This window comes from Belonocnema kinseyi, chromosome 7, assembly GCF_010883055.1.
Source record: "Belonocnema kinseyi isolate 2016_QV_RU_SX_M_011 chromosome 7, B_treatae_v1, whole genome shotgun sequence".
Taxonomy (NCBI): Eukaryota; Metazoa; Arthropoda; class Insecta; order Hymenoptera; family Cynipidae; genus Belonocnema; species Belonocnema kinseyi.
This window is the reverse complement of record NC_046663.1, coordinates 121,246,758-121,270,361: the sequence shown is the minus strand read 5'-3', so window position 1 is coordinate 121,270,361 and position 23,604 is coordinate 121,246,758. Positions and strand designations below refer to the sequence as shown.

The 23,604-nt window shown below is 34.8% G+C and overlaps 1 protein-coding gene across 1 annotated transcript in view; it reads right to left on the bottom strand.

The window, feature by feature from the left end:
- The window catches only part of LOC117177452 (scavenger receptor class B member 1), a 261,744-nt gene that overhangs the window by 5,173 nt on the left and 232,967 nt on the right, over window positions 1-23,604 (bottom strand). The window contains exon 6 of the mRNA XM_033368152.1: window positions 15,055-15,263. Coding sequence (XP_033224043.1) covers window positions 15,055-15,263 — 209 coding nt within the window. The remainder of the gene's footprint in view (window positions 1-15,054; window positions 15,264-23,604) is intronic.

Sequence of the window (23,604 nt, the reverse complement as noted above, 5' to 3'; positions counted from 1 at the left end):
TTTGTCAGGCAATAATAAACTGAGGCATTGATATTGAAAACTGAGTAAATCCCAAAAATGAAACTTTACAGGAGAAACAAAAGGCATCTTCTGTGAAAGGATTGAAAGCAGAAAATGCTGATAAAATTATGAAAGCAAGTAGTCATTATGAGCTATACATTCGAAATTTGAAAATATATTTCTACATTCTCATTCATGAGTCTTAGTTCTCCAGTTTTTGACGGATTTTTACGTTTCAGCAACTCACAGAGTCCGAAAATCATAACATTTTGTCGGTGGCTGCGTGTATGTATTTCTTTCTGTAAGTATGGATGTGTCGTCACCTGAATGTCGTGGCCACGCTTATTTTTGAAGGATTTGTGCAATGACGTCACCCTTTGATATATTTTTATGGTTTTGAAATAAAGTTCAAGTTCGTTAACCAAAATTAAAAACGTAAAAGGGAAGCTTTTAAAATAATTTTAACTTTTACTATGATATAGTTATCGGTAAGCTATCAGGAATGATACCAGTTGGTAGTTTTCATGCTATTATGTACAATGCACATGTATATATGTATATATTAGGACAACCAGGGCATTTCGCCGGGAGCGGGTGCTAATCTACAAAATGCACCAGTTCTCAGCGAAATCACGGTAAAACTTTAGCATTAACTACGTCTCACGACCGCGAGATAGATGGTTACAGTCTATCACGGACTCAATAAGATTATCCAGGAAAATTCTCGTGTAGCCTGAGGACACGAAGCTCCCCAAGGAGGAACGCCTTCTGGATTTTCCCCGCAAGTGTCTTAGCAATTTGTTGAAACGCAGGGATGCTTTTCTGGCTATTAACCAGTAAACGCTTGTCACCTTTAAGAGCGCCGTTGATCAGGACGATTAACTCAACACAACATTGCAGGTATAACTGTCGAAACTCCCTTATAAGATCGTTATACCTCTCCCTCTTTTTATTATCCTTGGCTATCATGTTCTTGTAAACTGGTAACGGAAATTCGATAATGAACATGGTTCATTTCTAGAAGCCAAGAAGAACTATGTCAGGTCTCGAGTGCGCACTAGAAATAATTGTCGAGAATATGAAGCTCTAGTATATGCGGCACTTCTCATTCTCGACAATTCACTCTATTTCTTTTGAAGAGTTTAGCGAAGCGGTGTTAAAGCTAATTTCGTAGAAATGACAGCGATGGTTATAAAGCACTCTTAAAATGGGAAGGCTTGTGGGTCGAAATTCAAATCAAGGTCGCGTGAACAGAATTCGAAAGATTATCGAATATCATTTGACACTTGTCACGGTTTTTTTGTGACTGGGGCCCTGTTTCGAAAATATACATTTTCAAAAATTGCGGCTGCCGTCACTGATTCACTAGTATTATTCACGCGGCAAGCCTCTCACCGCGTGGCGGCGATGTGGTGGTAGCATTGCTGCTTGCGATCTGCTGTGGGGTTCGAATTTTCGGGCTAGAAACTTTTTTCTACGTGATTAAAAATTCCATCTAATTTTTCATTTAAATTAATTCGTTTTTATGAGGTCAATATTTATTAATAATAGTTATTATTAATAATTTAAAAATATTAGTTTCTTCTCGTGATTTCGGGAAAACCATAACCAACGAAATTAATTTTTTCCGTTGATCTTCTTGGTGGAACGAGGGTGTTTTTAAAATAAGAACAAACCTAAAAAGTGAGGAAAATTCTCTTGGTAAAAAATTAGCTATTTTATATATTATATGATAATAGTATATAATATCAGTTATTGACATGCGTCCTTAATTAATTCTTTCTACTTTCTTCATGAAATATAAAAAGTGGGAACTATTTCACATGATTTGATGTGTGCTTTAATTACAGATTATAGCGATAAGATTCTGAATAATGTAATTAGGATTTTTCACAAAAAAACCATAACACGAGTCGATTGAACGTCGATAATCTTCCGAATTATGCATACACGACTTCGATTTGAGTTTCGACCTTCAGGCATCCCCTTGTTGGAGCCACAATGTGCCTTTGGATGTAGGTTATTCCTGCATAAGTTGGACAAATTGATAGCATAGAATACTACGGTGATGGAAAGAATGTTCGTTGCAGATACTCTTCTTCTCGGCAACAGTTCAGAAGACCAAATATGGCGGATAAGACGTTTGTATCTGCTTCGGAGTGTATCCTTTATAGATGTCACGTCCTGAATGTGGCTCTGTAGCACCGTCTCTGCAGGGCCAAGGTGTCGTATAGTGCTTCTCTCGAGGAACTTACGGTCTTCGGGGATGCCATTCAGATTTTCTCGCTTCATATAACCCTTGGTGCATTTTTCTAATTCAAATTCCATTCTAGTCTTCTGAGTTTATTTTTCGAGAATCCCTAGATCTAGATCTAGTTGGTCTTTATTTTTAGCAGTCAAGAGAGGATTTGGCTCACGGTGTCGCCCTGAAAGATAACTATCTAAAAAGCGACGGTGTTAGTTGTCACACGATGTTTTCCACATGATATAGTAAATTTGGTTTTCCAAAGCGGCATCAATCTCTCTATCCACCTCACGATGTGCGGATTAACCTTTAAGCTTTCCAACAGACAGATGATAAGTATATAGGAGGTCGAATCGAAAGCTTTTCCGTAATCAATCCAGGCCATCGATAGGCAGCGCTGGTAGTATTCTGCTTCTTTGCAGTCACATCTATTAATGAGCAGTTTCTCCCGACATCCTGCTAAGCCTTTCTTTGATCTGCGTTGTTTGTAAAAACATTTCTTGCAAGGCAGGTCCGATATTCCGAACAATCCTATCAATTAGCACAGCTGTGAAGATCTTATACAGTGTGATTCTTATACACGTGACAGGCCCGTAATTCTATATATGTATATGTCTTTTTGAGTCGAATAATAATCATCTTACGTGCATGGTTTCCTACATTGAATATAATTTAAAAACTAAATATTTGAATTGAAGATATTTTGGGAACAGGATTAACTGATATATTTGTGTTTGGATTTTTTCAAGCCTAAAATGTATCCGAATGAAGTACCGTATTCAGATTTTCATCACATTTTCTTCATACCTATGATTGTTTGAAGCAAACTGTGAAAAGTACACGTTGCATTTCTTTTTCGAATTATTTAGTAGCATCTTTTAATTATTTTATCTCTCAGAAATTAAGAGAACGTTCGCGCAAATTGAAACACTGGAAACTTTTTCATTTACAATACAGTGCAGAAAATCTACGTAATGTCGATCAAGTTAAGAATCTTCAATAACAGAAAATACTTAACGTATTAATAAGATTAGATGGAAAATAATATTTTTCAAAATAAAAAAAAAATGAATAAATAAAATAATAATAAAATAAAATAATTAAATTAAATTAAAATATTATTTTCCATCTAGTTTTATTAAGAAGTTAAGCATTTTCTGTTATTGAAGATTCTTAACTTGATCGATATTGTGTAGATTTTCTACCTTCATGGTTTGGAGGGTTGATCTACTGTCGGTAAGGTACAATCTCTGATGAAATATGCAGATAAATTTAAAAATAACAGTATATCTCTGCTCGCATACATGAAAAGCCACTTTGGACGTAGCACCAAAGAAAAATTATCCTTCTCTCGAAATTCAGACACGTATACTTTTGTCGGGGGTCCTAAATGAATAAATATTAAAGAGGCACAGAGCTGCGCATGATCTCTGAGCGTGTCGCCAAACCTTCTTCGAGTGTGGGTATGTTACCTTTAGCATGCACGAAAAGCGGCTTTGGACGCAACACCACCGCAAATGTATTCTTCTCTCAACCTTCAGGCACGTATAGTATTGATCGGGGTTGTCCTAAACTACAAAATATCAAAGGAGCACAGAGCTGGGTATGATCCCTGAGCGTGGTGCCAAACCTTCTCCGAGTGTCGGTATGTCTCCTTTAGCATGTACGAAAATCGGCTTTGGACGCATTACCAACGAAAAAGTATTCTTCTCTCGACCTTCAGACACGTATATTATTGTTGAGGCCGTCCTAAAGTACAAAATATCAATGAGGCACGGAGTTGGCCATGATCCCTGAGCGTGGCTCTAAATAGTTTTCCAATTTCGGTATGTCTACTCTAGCGTGCAGGACATGCAAACTTTGATGCGATATGGACGAAAACCAATCCATTTTTTTACTTTTTGGCATGAGAACTACTTATCGGGGATCTCATGATCTACAACATATCCAAAATTTAGAAAAATCCACCGGGACCTTTTTTCAATGTATTTTGTGCGGGGTCCTTTTTAGATATCTTTTGGTTGAACTAATTTTGTCTTTTCACTTTTTAGTCTCTTTTGCCATTTTTCAAAAAATTAAATTTTTTTATTTTATTTTTAATGGTTAAAAGAAAAATCTACACTGGTCATATTTAAAAACTACTAATTACAAATTTGTAGATCCTTTTTGGATGGACAAATTTGTCTACAAATTTTTGTTGTACCTTGTTCCGTCGTTTAAAAAATGCGATTGCTATTTTTTAATATTACTTTTTACGATTAAAACAAAAATTTCGCGTCCTATCAACAAATTATCGGTGACCAATTTCGAGCAGTTGAAAGTCTTCTTCGAAATATCATCTATTGTCTCTTCATTTTTCTCATTGCTTGGCGTCGTTTGTCCAAACATGTAATTTTTTTTAGTTTTAATATTGTTTTTTAACCATTAAAAATTACGCATCCTATCAAAAAATGGGTAAAAACTAATTAAATAATTGTTTTTTACTAGTCAAACAAAAACTACGTGTTCTATAAAAATTTGATAACAAAAAATTTGTGTTCATTCTTTTTTTTTTCATATCTTGTAAATTTTACCCGTAAAATGCAATTTTTTATTTTTCATTATTTTTTGTGCGATCAGAATTTTAATTTTCGATTTTTCGTGAAAATTTAAAAAGTTCTTCTGATAATCTTATAGGACTTTCAAAAGCAATATTTTTCTTTTCTTGAATCTTTTTCATATCGTTCGTTGTTTGTTTTAAAATGTTCATTTTCGTGTTTTTATTTTTTTATTTTGAAAATGCTATAATTCTAGTAATTTTTATTTATCGAAAAAAGTCATAAAGATAAACTGTTCGTCTTTTTTAATACTATGAATAGCTTTGACTTTTTGAATTTTATCAAAAATATCTGGATAACGAACTCGGTCTTTCTTTTTAGTCCCTGAAACTGTATATTAAATTGCAACTGAATCCTATTAGTCTTTCGAAAGTTATTCGGTATACAGACGACGACATCAGACAGACACCATCATAAAACTGTTGTTTTTCGTACTCAGGGGTTTTCGAATCGTGGATAGTTACATAATTCCGCGATATAAAAACAAAAAAATTGCTAAATTCAAGCTTAAAATCTCCTCTTTAAAATCGTATTAAGAATAAATGTGTGTAAATATTTACTTCTTCTTGAATCATCATTAAGAATGTGCAAGTGCGCCTAAATCGAAAATCGGTTCGTCGAGCAACAGGAAACAACAGACAAAATATTGCGTTTTCCACTCCAACACACGATTTTCGTTTTAGGCACACTTTTACATTTTTGTGGCCATCCATATACCACATGTACAGTTGGGGGGGGGGGGGGGGGGGGTTTGGCGAAATTCCACGCTTGTCCACTAGGTGGACCGGGGGGGGGGCTAGAAACCACGTGGAAACTCTGTTCCCTTAAATCTATGAAAAATATACTGAAATCATACAAGGTATATTCCAGGTACACTCGAATGTTAACTCGAAAGTACTCGAATGTTTTTTTTAAATATCCACGTATTAAAACACCCTCAATCCGAAAAACAGGTTTTTACGAACGTGTCTACCTGTCTGTATTTGTCTGTATGTCTGTATGTATGTATATTTGTAAGTCTGCCCTCTGTATGTCTATATGTATGTCTGTCTGTCTGTGAAAACGATAACTTTTGAAAAAATCAATCTATTAGATTGCCCTTTGGTACACTTGTTTAGTGTCCTAAACTAAAGGTCTAGTTCGTTAGCCAGCCATTTTGGATAAAAATTCAAAAATTGGGCACATTTTGAATATTTTTGACCACTTTTGAAAAATTCAAAAATTCTCTATACGCTCATTCATCGCATTCAAAAAGTCGAACAATTTATCCTAATGACTTTTTCCAAAAAATTAAAAATTACTAGAGTTATAGCATTTATAAAATTCCAAAAAACACACGAAAATGAACATCTTATGCCAAATAACGCACGATATGAAAAAAGTTAAGAGAAGAAAAATGTTTCTTTTTGAATGCCCTACAAGATTATCACAACAACTTTAAAAATTTTTTTTGACAGCATACAAAATAAATAAAAATCCAAAAATTCAATTCTTCGGACAAACTGTACAAAATACGGTAAAAGATGAATATGCAAAAATTGTGCATTCGAAAAAGGTCTACAAATTCGTTATCAATCACTTTTGATAGGATGCGTAGTTTTGGCTTTATTCATGAAAAACGTCATCAACAGTAAAAAATGTGCCCGCTGCGTGGGCACATTCTTATCACAGCTTTTGTCTTTTAATTTCTTTTTCGTCTCGTGTGTGGCCTTTCAAAAAATATAATTTCTTATGTTGTAAAGCTATTTTTTATGATTAAAACTAAAAACAGAACTACCAAAAAATTATTCATGACAAATAAATCATTTTTACATTCTTATCAGAGAAGGTATTAGATTTGTATCAAATTTAACCGCCTTAGTTTTTGTCAAAAGCTCCACATTTTGAGACCCCCATAATCCACAAAACAGGTTTTTATAAATGTGTCTATCTGTATGTCTAATCTGCCTGTCTTTATGTCTGTCTATCTGTGAGCACGATAACTTTTGGAAAAATTAATCTATTAGATTGAATTTTGGTACACTCTTTTAGTGTCTGAAACTAAAGATTAAGTTCATTAGCCAGCCATTTTAGATAAAAATTCAAAAAGTGAGCGCCTTTTGAATATTTTTCAGACCATTTTTTTGAAAATTCAAGAATTCTCTGGATGGTCATTCATAGTATTTAAAAATTCGAACAATTTATCTAATGACTTTTTTCATAAAATTAAGAATGATTAGAGTTATAGCGTTTACAAATTTAAAAAAACACACGAAAATGAACGTTTTAAGACAATTAACGGACGATATGTAAAAATGGCAAGAGAAGAAAACTTTTGATTTTTAAAATGTCCTGGAAGATTATCTTGACAACTTTTTGAATTTTCTTGGTAAATCAAAAAGTAAATTTTGACAGCATGAAAAATAATGGAAAATCAAAAAGTTACATTTTTTCATGCAAAATTTTCACAGTATTTCAAATATTTTCAAATATAATAATGCATTTTCAAAAATATATGTGTGTCTGTACACATATACATGATTTAGAAGATAAAAACGGTAAGGCTGTTTAGTAGACCATATGTTTAAAGTTCAAATCACGGAGAAAACATTGGAAATGAGCAAATTCAGTTTATGAAAAACGACAAAAGTTGCAATAAAACGTTTAATAAGAATTTTTTTTTGAGAATGCGCATTTAAAAAAAAAAGACAATACAACTTCATCTGTTTCAATACCAATACAAGTTACGAAATTGAATAATATACATTTATGAGAATGATTTAAAATTTCAGGGATAAACGAGGTAAATGCATTATTGAGCGCGAAGCGCGAGATAAATATATTATCGAGCGTGTAGTGCGAGAACCAACAGTGCGTAGTGTGAGAACCAACAGTCACTTGGTATATGGATGGCCCCTTTCATGATAATTTAAGAACAGGTAAATATTTAATCATGCTACTGGTCTGATTATAAAGAGCAGGATTTCCTGTAGTATGCAAAAAGTGAAGTTAAAATAAAAATTGGTTTAAAAAAACGGAAAACAGGTTGTGTCTTTCTCGCGTGCTTTCTCGGCCTCTGTTTATCTAAAATGCCTCAAATGATACTCAATCGACAAAACATTTAATAACCTATCTAACGGCTACGATTTATTCCGTCCATTTTCATATATCGCTAAGATAACTACAAAAAAAAAGACATGTCGTCGATACAATTCTTTTTTTAGTATACTAACAATTCTGGCCTATACTATAAAACGGAGCTATTGAGACATGTGCAGTAAAGTACTACACCCGTTTTTAATCCAGAAAAAACAATACCATGTAGATGTCGCACCGTGGTTGATAACACACAATCGATAACGCAAATCCATGTAGTATAGGGAGCTCGATCAGGCCAATAGAAAAGCAAGTTCCTTTCGGGGAAAGTGGTGTTTAAAGCCCTTTATCAGAATGGCAATCGCATCCGAATTTTTAGGCCGCACGTTTGAATATTTTTGTCTGATATTTTGCATACCTCATCTAAATAACCATATCTCAAATCAAGCAGAGCCGGCCTTTTGATAAATGTTTATATTTTATTTAATAATCAAAATGGAGAAAATAACAGTGACGCTCAATGAGAGCTGTACATGCATGTCCGTAGCGAGCCTGCTCACCCTCGTCAAGCTCAAGACAGTAGACTCCCCGCAGGGTGATGAATGGCACGGAACGAATGAATGCCGGTGTAGCAATAACGCGGTAATTTGTAAAAAAAAACAAGTATTCCATTTTGAATTTTTAGAGCGCACCGTTGAATATTGTTTACTCATTGTTTGCATATGTCATCTCATATCTCGAAGCACGCAGAGCCGAATTTTTAAGTCATTACGATGATCTGACAAATGTCACGTGCACCCTGAGGACACGAAGTGACCTAAGGACGACTGCCTTCTGCATTTTTCCAGCAAGTGTTTTCGCATATTGTTGACATGCAGGGATACTTTTCAGACTACTAACCAGTGAAAGCTTGGCACCTCTAAGAGCGCCGATGATAAGGACGATTAGGTTAACAGAATATTTCGGGTACAATCGTCGCAACTCCCTTATAAGGTCTCTACACCTCTCTTTCTTTTTATTCTCCTTAGCTATGATGTTTTTGTCAGCTGGTGCCGAAATTCTCGACAATTAACTTGATTTCCCTAGGAGCATTTAGAGAAGGGATATTAAGGTTAATGCCGTAAGAGTAACAGAGATGGTAATAAAGCACTCTTAGTGCCGCATTGTGCCTCTGGATGGAGATTGTTCTCGCATGAGTTGGACAAGTAGATAGTATGTGTACTAATTGCTCGGGCTGTGCATGGCACGCCCTGCAGCTATCATCGGGAATGTCTTGGCTCAAAATGTGGCGACAGTATGTCAAGGTGGAAATGACACCGTCTTGAAATGCCAAAATGAAACTCTCCGTGACAGACTTCAAGGCCGGTAATTTAAGGAAATCAAAAGCTAGCTGACAGGAAATTGACTGATCCTCTACATTTCTGTGGAAGATGCCGTGCATCCTCTTATCGAGGAGCGGCATCAATTGTTCACGGAAGTTATTCTATTGTGCTTTCTTAATCTGGGTTTTCAGGAGTAAGTACTCGAGATAGATAAGATTTGATGCATTTTGCTCACCTCTAATACTGAAGTTAAATGCAAATGTTTCAGCAGCCTTCTCCGCTGCTTTGTACAGAAACGCTCCTTTGTCCACTTCTTTGTGCTTCCTGACCATTTTAAGAAGAGGGTCTCTTCCATTTGCGACTCTATGTGCTGTACCCAGAATAATCCTGTTGTGAAGACATTCAAGATTCAATATTCCGCCACTAATTTGACGGCGTGAGATGTAGAGTCAAGGAACAGAAGACTTTAGATGCATGCTTTTGTTCATGTGCATAATATTTCGTGTACCGATATGAAGGGATCTGAGATCGTTCTTCGTCCATGGTGACACTGAAAATGAGTAGGAAGACCAAATCTGCCGGATGAGACGTTTCTATCTGCTTCGGAGAGTATCCTTTATAGATGTCACATCCTGAATGCGGCTCTGTGGCACGCCCAGGTATGTATAAGTCTCTCCAGCGCAAAGGTGCCGTAAGGAGCTTCTATCGACGAGATCAGGGTCTTCAGGGTTGCCATTAAGTTTTCCACGCTTTAAATAAACCTTGGCACATTTTCTAACCAAAATTCCATTCCTATTCCCTTAGTATATCGTTCGACAATCCTAAGAGCTAGATGTAGTTGCTCTTTGTTTTTAGCATAGATCTTAAGATCGTCCATATAAAACACATGAGTGACCTTGTAATTTCGATCTGCAGGTTTGCCGCAAAAGTACCTGTCGGAATGGCGAAGTGCCAGAGATAGTGGTAATAATTTGAGGCAAAAGAGCAGTGGGCTCATGATGTCACCCTAAAAGCCAACTCTCTGAAAGGTGACCTTGTTAGTTGTCACACGATTTTTTCCAGATGAGATAGTAAATTTGCTTTTTCAAAGCGGCATCAATCTCTCTATGCACCTCACGATTTGCGGGTGAACCTTCAAGCTGTACAAAAGACAGATGATTAGTCTATAGGAGGTCGAATCGAAAGCTTTCGGTAATCAATCCAGGCCATCAATAGGTCACGCTGGTAGTATGCTGCATCTTCGAAGATACATCTATCGATGAGCAGGTTGTCCGGACATCCTGTTACGCGTCCCTGTGAGTCGCGTTGTTCATACATTCCTTGCCACACAGGTACAATTGCCTGAACAATCCTATCATTTAGGATAGCTGTGAATATCTTATACAGTGTGTTTAGACAAATGATTGGCATGTAATTATTTGGGTCAGCTAAGTTGCTTATTTAAATATGAGGTGAAAAATACGGGATAAATGATGATAAGTTGAAGGAAACTTCTTCCGCCAGAAGGTCTTGATAACATCTAGTCCAGGAGCGGAATAGTTCTTCATCCCTCTAAATATTTTTTTCACCTCCTCGGTAGTGATGGGTGGGCATTCTTAATCAGGTGTTATGAGGGCATCACACAGCTCCTTCAAGCTATTTATGTTACCTGAGTCTTCGTCCAGTCTATGCTGTACTTCGTAGACTTCTCTCCAAAATACTTCGACCTCCTCTGGTTTGGGCGGGTGGTCGACAGTAACTGAAGGGTCTTGGAAGAGTCCGATGGCTCAGAGAGAAACTGTTGATTTTCTCTGACCCACCTCTCTCTTCGCTCTAGACTTTGCTTAGCGTCAGATAGTATCCGTATTCTCTCAACAATATGTTGCCTGATAGTCAGCAGCTTTGACTTTTTAAGTGTGCCAAGTGTGTAAAAATCTTAAAAATGTTCAAAATGCGCTCATTTTTTAAATTTTTATAAAAAATGACTAGTTAACGAACTCGTCCTTTCTTTTCGGACCTAAAAAAAGTGTGCAAAAGATCGATTTGATCCGCTCATTTTTTCGAGAGTTGTCATGTTTACGGACAGACTGACGGACGGACGGATGGACAGATAGACAAATGCCATATTAAAAGCTTGATTTTCGGATTCAGAGCCCAATTTCGGACAATTCTCATACTTTCTAAATCATAAATAATGAGAATGTAAAAATTAAATTTTTCGAAAAACGACACAGGGTAAGAAAAACAATTGACAAGATTTATTCGCCCAAAAAAGGTCTAAGAATTTGTTGTTATTCATTCTTTCACAGGACGTGCAGTTGCTGTTTCAATCATAAAAATAATATTATAAATGAAAACAATCAATTTATGCAAATACGACACAAGATTCAGTAATTTTTATTTAAAAAATTGTTTTTCTTAGGATGCGCCCTTTTTAAATTATAAAAAAATGAAAGTACTTCTGTTTCAATATAAATGCATAATATGAATGATAATAATATACATTTACTGAAATAATACATTTTTCAGGGTAACTGGGAATAAAAAATTAATGCAAAATAAAGAACAAATATCAAAGTAATCATGAAAAATAAAATTTTTACTTCATGTGGAAATACCTAAATAAGGTGTCCCAGATTGTGGTACAGAAATAAACATAAAATACACCGTATATGTAGAAAAGTTTGCATTTTGGAAAAAAATGAGTGGGAAGTTCTCGTACATAATGAGAATATGTTATTTAAAACCATTGAAAATCAGACATTGTAGTTTGTCCAAAGAAACGAAAATTAAATTTTCTTAAAAAACCCAATTTTAAATTTTTTGTCAATTTTTTTTATTAAACTATACATTAATGAGGAAGATATCTTCTGATGCTGGTTAAATAGTTTTTTGTGGTCAGGAGAATTTCTTTTCTTACAATTGGAATTTCTAGTCTTTCTCGGAAAGAATGAGAGATACGAACAAATTTTGCAATGAAAGTTTATACATCGTACAATGTTCTGAGAAAAATGTCGCTTTTTATCTTGTGGTATCTTTAATTTTTTAAGAGAAAAATGTTTAAATTGCATTTTTAGTGAAAAACAATTTCCTTGCGTCAAAAATAGTTTATCTAGCATGATGCTGATAAAATACTTTTGTACTACTAGCAGAAACTTTTCAAAAATATTCGAAAGCAAACAAAAATAGGGTTTTACAAAAAATATTTTTTTCATGTTTCCAAAATTTTAAGAAAAAAATAAAAAAGTATTTCTGGAAAACCCCAACTTTTTCATTTTTTTGCATATTTTTTTTTAAAGTTCTGCTATTTAAAAAAAGGCATATTATCAGCATCAAGCTGGCTAAACTATTTTTGAGGCCAGAATACGTTTTTTGCATCAACATGTCATTTTTGAATTTTTTCTCGTAATCGATGGAAGTTATCTCAAAAGAACCCGAGACATTTGTCATTCTACTTTTTTAGTCGTGTATACTTTTATTCTAACATTTTTTCGTGTGTGTCACTGTTTCCGAGAAAAAGTAGAAAAACGATTGTAAGAAAAAAATAATCTACTGCCCACAAAAGTTATTTAGCCAGCATCAAACTCACAAGATATATTCCTTATCACAGTAAAAATTTTAAAGAAATAGAAAAAAGTTTAAGTATGAGTTCTTTTAAAAAATCTACTTTTAGTTTTTTCAGAGATACCGCCGTTATTGCATTAATTTTAAACATTTTTTCTTATAATTTTCCGGTTGGTTACGAAAGCAGAAGATAAATCCTATTATAATCAAGAAGAGAATATGTTTAATTTGTTACAAGTTACAGAAATTTAAAGAAAAAGATCGGGGTTTTTGAAAAACAAAGGACAAAATTTAAATAGACAGAACTTCTTAGACTTTTTTTTTGCAAATCCGAAAAATACATATCGCTAAATTTTTTCTAAAAAATAACATATTTCGCCTGCGTGAGATTCTGCGATTTCAAGTGTAGAACCCTTGTTAAAACATGCACACTATTGAAATTAAATTCAAAACCTAATATATTCTGTCTGCTTAGATGCAACTGAACTAATACAATCATTGAATTATTTGCTTATTTCTATAATTGACCAGTACTGTCTATCTTAAAAAGCTATACGCTAATAATTAGAAACTTTCAAACTTCAATTAGATTTGGAAGCTCAAACCTAGCTTCCTGCCCAGCCGTGGCCGATCCGCGGCCACCTCAATCAGAGGAAGTAGTAGGACGTCGCGAACGTCTACCGTGAGTAGGAATCTGCCAGACTCAAACGCAGTCCTTAATAATAAAAATCCTAATCCAAACAAGGCTACAGGGCCGAGAAAAATACCCCCAATTAATGTTATTCTAGACGAGTGTAACCATCCCTATACAGTTCTGCATAAACTGTTAAAAGATTTCACCAAGTTTAAGCCGATAGTTTACAATCTCGGGTCAAATATCTATTCTATCCGAGTTTCATATCTCGAAGAATATAGAAAAATTGTCTCCAACCTAGAGCTGCAAGGCTTTTAGCATTACTTATATAAAAGTATTGACTCTCCGTCCATTAAACTAGTCATTTTGTCCTGCCTCTGAAGCAGCTTCCAGGAAACCCATAAATAATAAACCAAAAACTAATAATACGCGTAAATCAACGGTACCTAATAAACCATTTGCTCGCTGCCGTCGCATCTACTTCAGAAGCTCTTGCGATCAAATCACAGACTGTGCAACCATCTACAACAACGGAAATTACTAGCACTCGCGCTAAACCACCTATCGCTAAGAAAAATCCAGGCCTACAAAATAAAACTACTCCAACTATTGTCCCCGTTAAAATTACTCCCTCTCGAGATATCAAAGTAAATCTTGTAAATCTACTAAAAAGAGCTACAACCTCTGATATTATGGGGAAAAAATTAACATTATCAAAGCTATAAATTCAACCGCAGAAATTATAAGCAATATACTATCACTTACTATCGAAAATGGCTACATTCAATAATAAAACTTTAAAAATAATTTTTTGGAATGCTCAAGGTATTCTTAAAAAAAGACATGAATCAGCCACATACCTCCACAAAAATAATATTACCATTTGCTTGCTCAATGAAACTTTACCACGCGAATCCCTACGCATTAATCTAGTGCGTGGATACAAATTATACAGAAATAACACAAATAGAGGTACCGCGATTTTAATTCAAGAAAATATTCAGCACCATGAACTAATAATTCCTGAACTTGAAGCCCTCGAAGCTACTGCTACGATAATTGCTGCAGGTGACCTAAATGCTAAGCACTCAGACTGAAATAGCAGAACAACTAACAAAATCGGTAAACAATTATTTGAATTTATAAATCATAAGAATCTCTTTATCTCAGCACCAGAATCGCATACTTTTCTCCCTCAAAACACCAAACATAAATCTGACCTTATTGACTTTGCAATTTCCCAAAATAATTTTTACAACCACGACATTTTCACTATAGATGAGCTTGACTCAGATCATCGTCCAGTCCTTCTAAGCCTTTTCACCAGTTGTGAAAAAGCCCCTGTCGCGCCTCGCTATATTTTGGCAAAAGCAAATTGGCAAGCATTCAACATGACCCTAGAAACACATGTTAACTTTGAACCTTCAATGACAAAAACTTCCCACATTGACGACGCCATACGCTTCGACCAATAAATTGATACATTTTGATTATATATGCATTCATCTTTCTCCATCTCTCGTGTCTATTCATTTTAGCTTAGTCTTATGTAAGATAGGAGCAAAAAACATATATGTAAAGACAGAAAAGAACTATTTAACTTAATGGAGTTTCAGTATTTTATATTAATATACTTACATCTTCGAACCACATTATTGGGAAAACGATGTCTGGGAAAGAAGCAACCTGCTTAATGTCTCTCACTTGACTTACAGCGAGATTAATTTGGATACGGGCCCTTGCTCTCAGGGCTGTGCCCATTGTCGGCTGTACATCGATGAAGAGCTGATGCTTCTCTGGATCAGGTGCAGACACGCCAATTACTGCTTCTCGTAGCGAGGGGTCCGCTGAAATATAAAATATTGAATTAAAATTAAAAAATATATATCCATAAAAGCTATAAATAAAGAAAATTAACATTTTAAGGGATCAAGATCTTTATTTTGTGAAAAATGGTATACTTCAAGGTATATTTATATGCTACCAAACTCTTTAAAATGAATAATCCAAAGAAACATGTTTAAATCATAAGGCATATCTGAGATTCAGGAAGTTATTTTTGTATCTACTTTGAAGGTTTCCTTGCAATAATGTACTTTCGTAATTCCTTCTCATAAAATAATATAATCCACTATAAGCAAATCGAGCTCTACATTTTCATCTCCTAATACAAAACCGTCCAAGTACACATGATTTCAGTACAAATAATGAAACTTTTCTTTATTGATTGTTTGAGCCAAATATTATTTTTAACAGTTTGTGGCATGTGAGCCCCGGGTTTTTATCATTATAGTTAAATTTTCTTTTAAATTCGACATTTTAAACCCAAACATTCCCAAAATAAATAAGTAAATAATCATATATAAAAAATATAAATACAAAATAAAAAGAAATACATTTTTGCCAGGAAAACTAAATGATAAGCATCTGTTAATTAACAGAAGTTATAAAATAGCACGCACGTGCGACTAAAGATTACAGAGGAGCGTTAAAGTGATTTCACTGGGACGAAGAAAGAAAGTAAGAGCGAAAGGTGATTAAAATCACTTTGCAAAAAATTCTCATAACAAGGCAATTATTTGTGAGAATGTCGTTTCTCTTACTCCCATGCGATAGATTGTTGTTAAAAATAGATCTCTAGGAAAGAAAAAATGTACACTGTAAAGGCATCTCGGCTGGATTGCCACAATGTAGAGATTTCGTGAAACTGGAAGAGCATAAAGATAATTTTAGTTATCTATGAAGCCAGTTACACCGGCGAGCCTACAATAAGGCTGCTCGAATAAGATAGCTTAAGGGGGTCACCCCGTGTGACGGCCCGTTTTTAAAATGTTTTTTGGGAATTTTTTTTTTTTTGACGAACGATAACAATATACAACTTTGAACTTTTCACTATATATTCATTCACATTTGAATAGTAAATTGTGCAATTTTGAACCCAACATCTTTATTAGAATGCATATGGCGCAAGCTCCGAAGACACCCATATAAAAAAAAGTGTATACATGGCCGGCATGATTCTGGGCGAACGGCATATCAGAAACCGAAAAAACCAAACGGCATTTTATTCTGTGAAGCTGTGGCGACGGCCTGAACTAAGATATTTAAAAAATATTGAAAATTGAGTAATTGACAGGGTTTTAAATTTTTTTCAAATTTCATGATTTTTTTCGATTATTTTTTACGAAAAAAAAGGTTTGGAATTTTTTTATCATCCTAGTTCAGGCCATGCATACACATGTGCTAAATCTACCCTAGAAATTTCAAAGCAATCGGTTAAACCGTTTTTGAGATATCATGCCGGCCAATTCGAAAAACGTGGCAACAACAAAATCGATTTTTTCGACCGGACACACGGGGTGACCCCCTTAAATGTGAGAGTCGTACACGTGGAGTCCCTATGGCTCACTGTGGCTTCTGCGTCGATGCGAATAAAGCAATATCATTAAGCCATAAAAATTTCAAATAGCTGGACCACTGAGAAAATAACATTTCCCGTATGCCCCAGTAGTTTCCATGTGCCCTGGCGGACCGAAGGAACCAAAAAGAGCCTCTAAAAAGTACCCGTAAGGACTTCAGTGGGTCCCCATTCGGTTGCTTGTTTAAAAACTCAACAAAAAAAAGCAAGAGCAACTTTTAAACTGATGAAATTCGGATTCTACGTTAAATTTTCTATTAGAAACTCATGGAGTAATCGCAGTACTTTTTTTACAGCGTTAAAGATTTTAAAAATGTCATTAACTTCTGCTGAAGGTGACTTCAAGCGCATCCATAATAACTCAAGTAGTATGTTGCGCGCGAAGTTCAAAAATAAAATTCTCTCTCACTTGCATCGCAGCGTTGTTGCCTGCGGTTTCCACTGCGTGGCGCTAGCATCCAGATAAAATTCTTAAAGTTACCGACGGAATGCTTACTAACTGCTACTAAAAAAAGATGCACGTGAAGGCGCCTTTGGCCCATGTAAATGACAGGTATTTTATATTTATAATTGTTAACGCTGCAAAAAAAAGTATTGCGATTACTCCGTGAATTTCTAATGCAAATTTTAACGTAGAATCCCAATTTCAAAAATTTTAAAGTTGATTTTGCTGTTTTTTTTTAGTTTTTTAAAAAGGAACCGAATGAGGACCCAATGAACTCTTTACGGGTACTATGTAGAAGCTCCATTCGGTTCCTTCGGTCCGTCAGGGTGTTGTTGGAGTTCAAAAAAGATTTTATATGCAAAACGAGTATTTGGTAAAATTCTCGGGAGATGTCAAGACCCGATATATCCAAGAAATATAAAAAATCGAAAACTGTGATCGGTATACATTTACGGATATAGATTTTAAGTGAAAATGTGAGTTCAGTGCCCTCGGTCACTATAGTTGATAGAATGTCATATGTTATTCAATCTAACAGTTTATAGATTTTATAAAGCTGGTTTTGGGGTGAAATTGAAGTACAAGCAGTTCAATGGTACTTTTTCTGATTCTGAGTGAGTTTAGGGTAACAATACCGTATTTTTAGTTTTAAGTTAATGTTTTTAGTTATAACTTATTATGTTCTCTGGGTATGAACATTAACAATAAGTAATATTCCTGTAAAGCATGACATTCATTTCAATTTACGTTATCAAATTCCATTGCTGATGTAAAATGCGATGGCAGTTTGTTGGGATTTTGAGATTAGGAGCAATCCCTGGTAAGGGCGATCTACTCACAGAATTAAGAACGCAATAATAAGCGTTGGATAGAGAAATATTAATATTTTCAGATTTCAGCGCAGAAGTTAAGATTATTCTATTATTTTGAATGCACGATTTTTCCATCTGTCTAAAATATCATTATAAGAATAGGATATCTCAGAAACTAATTTATTTCTATTTCCATAGCGGCCGCCGTATAGGTTCCTATTCCCCAAAAGAGAACGTCTGTTCAATATATTTCATTCCTTGTAATTGTACCGACAGATAACCCCACAGAGAAGTCTTCTATTCCCCAAAAGTGTTCATATTTTGAGATTATTTAATTCCTTCTAATAAGTTCACAAAATATGCGTAATAAATTGTTTTAATTCCTTCATGTAGAATATAAGTCTTGAAAATTTAATTTTAATAAATTCAAGTCCGTCTCTCTAGAGTTAAAATTATTTTAATTGACATATTTAAATAGATTTTTTTTATACATATTTTAAGACGTTTAAATAAATTATTAAAATGCAAATAAATATAAATTTGAACACTTTTCGAATTTTTAAGTTATAAAAATATTCAATAATAAAAAATAGGTTAAATAAATGCTTTCGTTAAATTTTAGTAAGACGTTTGAGAGGGTTAGGATTTTTACTTTTTCTGTTTCCCTTGTGGAATTTTTAGACGGGGGAAAAAACGCGTATCCATAGGAATACAAATTCTTAATTTTTCTGAATTCAACGCTTATTACCGGGAACTCAAGTGATAGCATTAAAAAGTTGTAAGATTGCATTCTTCTTTCCCATTTCAATGTAAATAAGTGGTATTTTTAAATACATAAAAACTTATATTTTTTTATTATGACAAATTACGAAAATGTACGACTAAAAAAACTACGAAAAATCAAGATCTTCTTAATACAAAGAAGCTACAAACAACCAATTTCAAAAATCTCTACCTTAACCTGACAATTTTTTCATGTTCCTTGACCAAGACGTTTAATTTTCCATCAAAAAGGACAAAGTTTCAAAAAAATACATTAACACATTAACGACCAAGAACTACAGTTTTTTAACTAATGTTCAAGCTTCATTCTCATGACTGAAAAAGAGATATTTCCTAGCGAAAATCATGTTTCCTTATCGTTCTGGGTATGCTCTTTAATAATTCCTGGACAGAATTGAGTTTTGTACAGTAGAAAATCCAATATGACGCCAAATTTGGCGAAAAGTACCAAAAAATGGGAATTTTTTTTCATAATTTTTGTTTCGAGCAAAAATAGTATTGTGACTCAAACCTAACTATGATCAAAGGTGATCGGAATAGTAAAACTTCAAAAAAATGGTTTAACCGATTTCAAATTGACATACCCTTCGGAAAATGGAGGATCCAATATGGCCTATCCAATTAAGCAGACATGAAATTTTGGAAAATCTACGATTATCGCGCAACTCTGCACTCTGCTCTTTGCGGGAACGCTGCTTATGAATTTGACATCGATTTTTCGAAATTCGAAATGGCGGACCCAATATGGTAGACATAAGATTTTGGAAATTACTATTTACGCACAACTTTGTACTCAGGGGTTTTACAGGTCGTTGATAATGAATTTGGCATGGAATTTTCGGAAATCCAATTACGGATTCATTATAGTGGACAGATTTGAAAATCTAAGATTTTCGCCCAACTCTGTAGTCGGGGGTTTTTGGATTCGCTGATTACGGATTTCAAATTTGATTTTCAGAATTCCATATAGCGGGTCCAGTATGGTAGACATGAAATTTCGAAATCTGTCTAGTTCCCGATTCAGACAGTTCACGCTCAGCATAACCCATAGACAACGACGTGGACGTCGTAGAATTCTGTCTCCTTCGGGATGCTTGATTAGAGTGAGTCCCCTTACCCCTCACTGAAATATGAATTCTCTTAGTGATCAACTCAAAGTCTGTTTACATTGGTACTTGGAACAATCTAAATTTTGAAAAATGTCTTGTAGAATGCGTGCTAAGCTACCTGGGGCGCGACCTGGTGCAGCCGGATTGACGACTCACCAATGGTAGTTATATTCGCAGTTGGAACAATCTAACTTTGAAAATTTTTTTGTTAAATACTCATTATACTACTTTGTGCTTGATCTGGTACACCCGGATCATAGACCCACAATTTTTATTGATTTTGGCTGTTGGAACAATCTAAATTTTTAAAAAATTCTTGTAGAATACGTGCTAAGCTACCTGGTGCGCGACCTGGTGCAGCCGGATCGTCGACTGACCATTCGGAATTGTTTTTATTACTCACAAAATTTAAATTTTAAAAAAGCTCTCGTAGAATACTCATTATACTACCTGGTGCTCGATCTGGTGCAACCGAATCGTCGACTCGCAATTTTTAGTAATTTTAGCTGTTCGAACAATCTAATTAAAAAAAAAAAATTGTGTAGAATGGCAAAGCTCTTGTCCGTTTCATCAATTTAACCGCAAACTATTTGGTATCTCAATTTATATAATGATTTTTTGAATCGCTGATACTAACTCAACAAACATTATTTAATCAAATTAGTACAAGCAACGCCATCTCTTAAAGTTTAAAAAGAGCGCTTTTCTTTATCTCTGCAGCGAGAGAATATTACAAACTAAAAATCTGTTAACCACGCCCCTACTCGCTCTCTGATTCGCGGGCCTTTTTCACGACTGCGCAACTCTCATTGGCGGGCGCTTTGTCGTTTGGGCCTTTTGTCATGGATCCGAATATTGAACAAGAAAAGAATAATTTTAAGCCAAAAATGGACAGTCAAATTTTCAGTTGAAAGAAATAATTTTCAAAAAAAACTCAAATATACCACCCTGCGTATGATTATAAAAAAATAAAGGACCCCACACTAAATTTATGGGAAAATGGCTTTCGGTGGAGTTAGCTGAAACTTTGTAATTTTTAAAGTTATAAGTGCTGGATGAAATATTCGTGAAAAAAATCCAAAAAAATGGACAGTTTTAGCGCTATGCGGCGCTAAGCGCTCAAGATCAGTGAATAAAACGAATTACAACAGATTTTGTTACGAAAGCGATGTCAACATATAAATCACGGTTCAGATCGTGGTCTGTCGTATTTTCGCCTACATCGTTGACTCATATAGCGCGATTCTCAAAACGATCAAACACTAAGCGCCCAAGATTTTAACTTGACTAATTAATCACTTCTTTAAAGGCAGAAATGGTACCCAACGTAACATTAGTAACTAGTGCGCACATACCGATAATAACATTCTACCTTTCGCAAGAGGGTTGAACGCTAAGCGCTCAAGATCAGCGAATAAAACCAATCCTAGTAACTTTAGCGACAAAAACGATGTCACTATAAGAATCACGCATCAGAAAGTAGTCAGTAATATGTTTAGCCAAACTAATGACTTATATTGCGCGCTTCTCGAAACGATCAAACGCTGAGCGCCCAAGATTTGAACTTGACTAAGTAATTACTTTTTTAAAGACAGAAATTTGTATCCAAAGTAACATTAGTAACTAGTGCGCACATCGATAATAATAATAGTGTACCCTTCGCCAGAGGGCCGAACACTAAGCGCCCATGATCAGCGAATAGAACCAATCCTAGTAGCTTTAGCGACACAAGCGATATCTGTATATGAAACACGCATCAAGAAGTGGTCAGTAACATGTTTAGCCAAACCAATGACAATATGTGTCAACACCGTTGACTCATATAGCGCGCTTCTCAGAACGAGCAAACGCTAAGCGCAGAAGATTTGAACTTGACTAAGAAATCACTTTTTCAAAGGCCTTTCACAAAAGAAATGACAGACAAACATACCGTCGTCGATTAGTCAAGTTAAAATCTTGGGCGCTTAGCGTTTGATCGTTTTGAGAATCGCGCTATATGAGTCAACGGTGTAGGCGAAAATATGACAGACCACGATCTGAACCGTGATTTCTATGTTGACATCGCTTTTGTAACAAAATCTGTTGTAATTCGTTTTATTCACTGATCTTGAGCGCTTGGCGCCGCATAGCGATAAAACTGTCCATTTTTTTTGGATTTTTTTACGGATATTTCATCCGGCACTTGTAACCTTAAAAATTACAAAGTTTCAGCTAAATCGACCGAAAGCCATTTTCCCATACATTTAGTGCGGGGTCCTTTAAGCACTGTATTATTTTCAGAAGATGATGCTTTCAATTTGAAAGTTTAAATTTTAAATTAGGAGTTTTCATTCTAGAAGTGAGAAAGTTTTGAAGGTAATGCCATTTGAGTTCTTTAATACACTTACAAATAATATGATAATGAACTACAACTTTAATTATCATTATGAAAATTAGTAATTTTACAGTGCGAATTACATTTCCGTAAAATATATTTGATAAATTGTGTAGAGGTAGGAATTGAGAATTATTCTAAATAAATTATTAGCATAATTCAGTATTTATAAGACTTATTTATAATCATTTTACGATTTTCTTAAATAACACAGGCAAGCACAACAAAATTTATCTGCACGAGACAAGTCACTAGACTACCCTTATGAATTTTTAGCCGATGAATCCGAATATGGACTCAGAATTTGTCCTACACGTCTCAGTTTTCCCCTGGATGCAAAAAGTAGGGAAAGCCTAGGGATTTTATCGTCACACAGCCCTACCGATAGAAATCTGAGTATTTTCAAGCAAAATAGCCTGGCCCATTTGAGTCTATAAGCAGAGTCGATTTGAATGATTTAGTCTCTGAGATATTCTGAGACATTTGGTTCCTTTCAAGGTCCTTTTAGTGGTACTTTTAAGAGTGGCGTGACGACAATATAATGTTCCTTTTGTATTCGTCACGTACCGGGCGGGCAGAGTTATTTACAGTTGTTGGCCGTCGCTAACCCGATTCTCCCTTTCTAAATTCCTCTTCAGATTATTAAAACTTTTTTTTTAATTGATAAATTTTCTCATTATACTTATTTATAATTATAACTTATATACTTATATACAATTTTCTAGTTGAGTTCAAAAATGTTGTCTTTTTTGGCATATGTTATTCCATTTACGAGAAACGTTGTATTAATTCCAATTTTAAACATACACATACTTTTTAAAACTAAAGGCCAAAGCATCGACAACAGTAATTTAGTTATTGTGAATTTTCTTTTGTTAAAGCTCTTTCGGGTTTCACGAACACATTCTCATCGAGTGTATCTTACTTCGCACTTGAGTTTGTTCCTAAAATTGTCTATCATTTCCATGAATGTATATTATTACCATTCTTAATATAAACTGAAATTAAAACACACATACTTTCTACACAGCAGCCTTGTCGTCTTTTAACTTCTTGATTATATCCCTAATCTCAGTGACAAATAATTTCTCAATTGATTTTTCTGTCGCATTGTGTTCTACAACGTAGTTGTGGTGCCCTATTGCTTCATCTCCTAATAATTCCCTGAAGTTGTCTCTCAAAGCGCCTAGGGTGGACAGTCTAGTTACAACTACCGTCCCGAGAAACATCGATTCATGGGTTGGGTA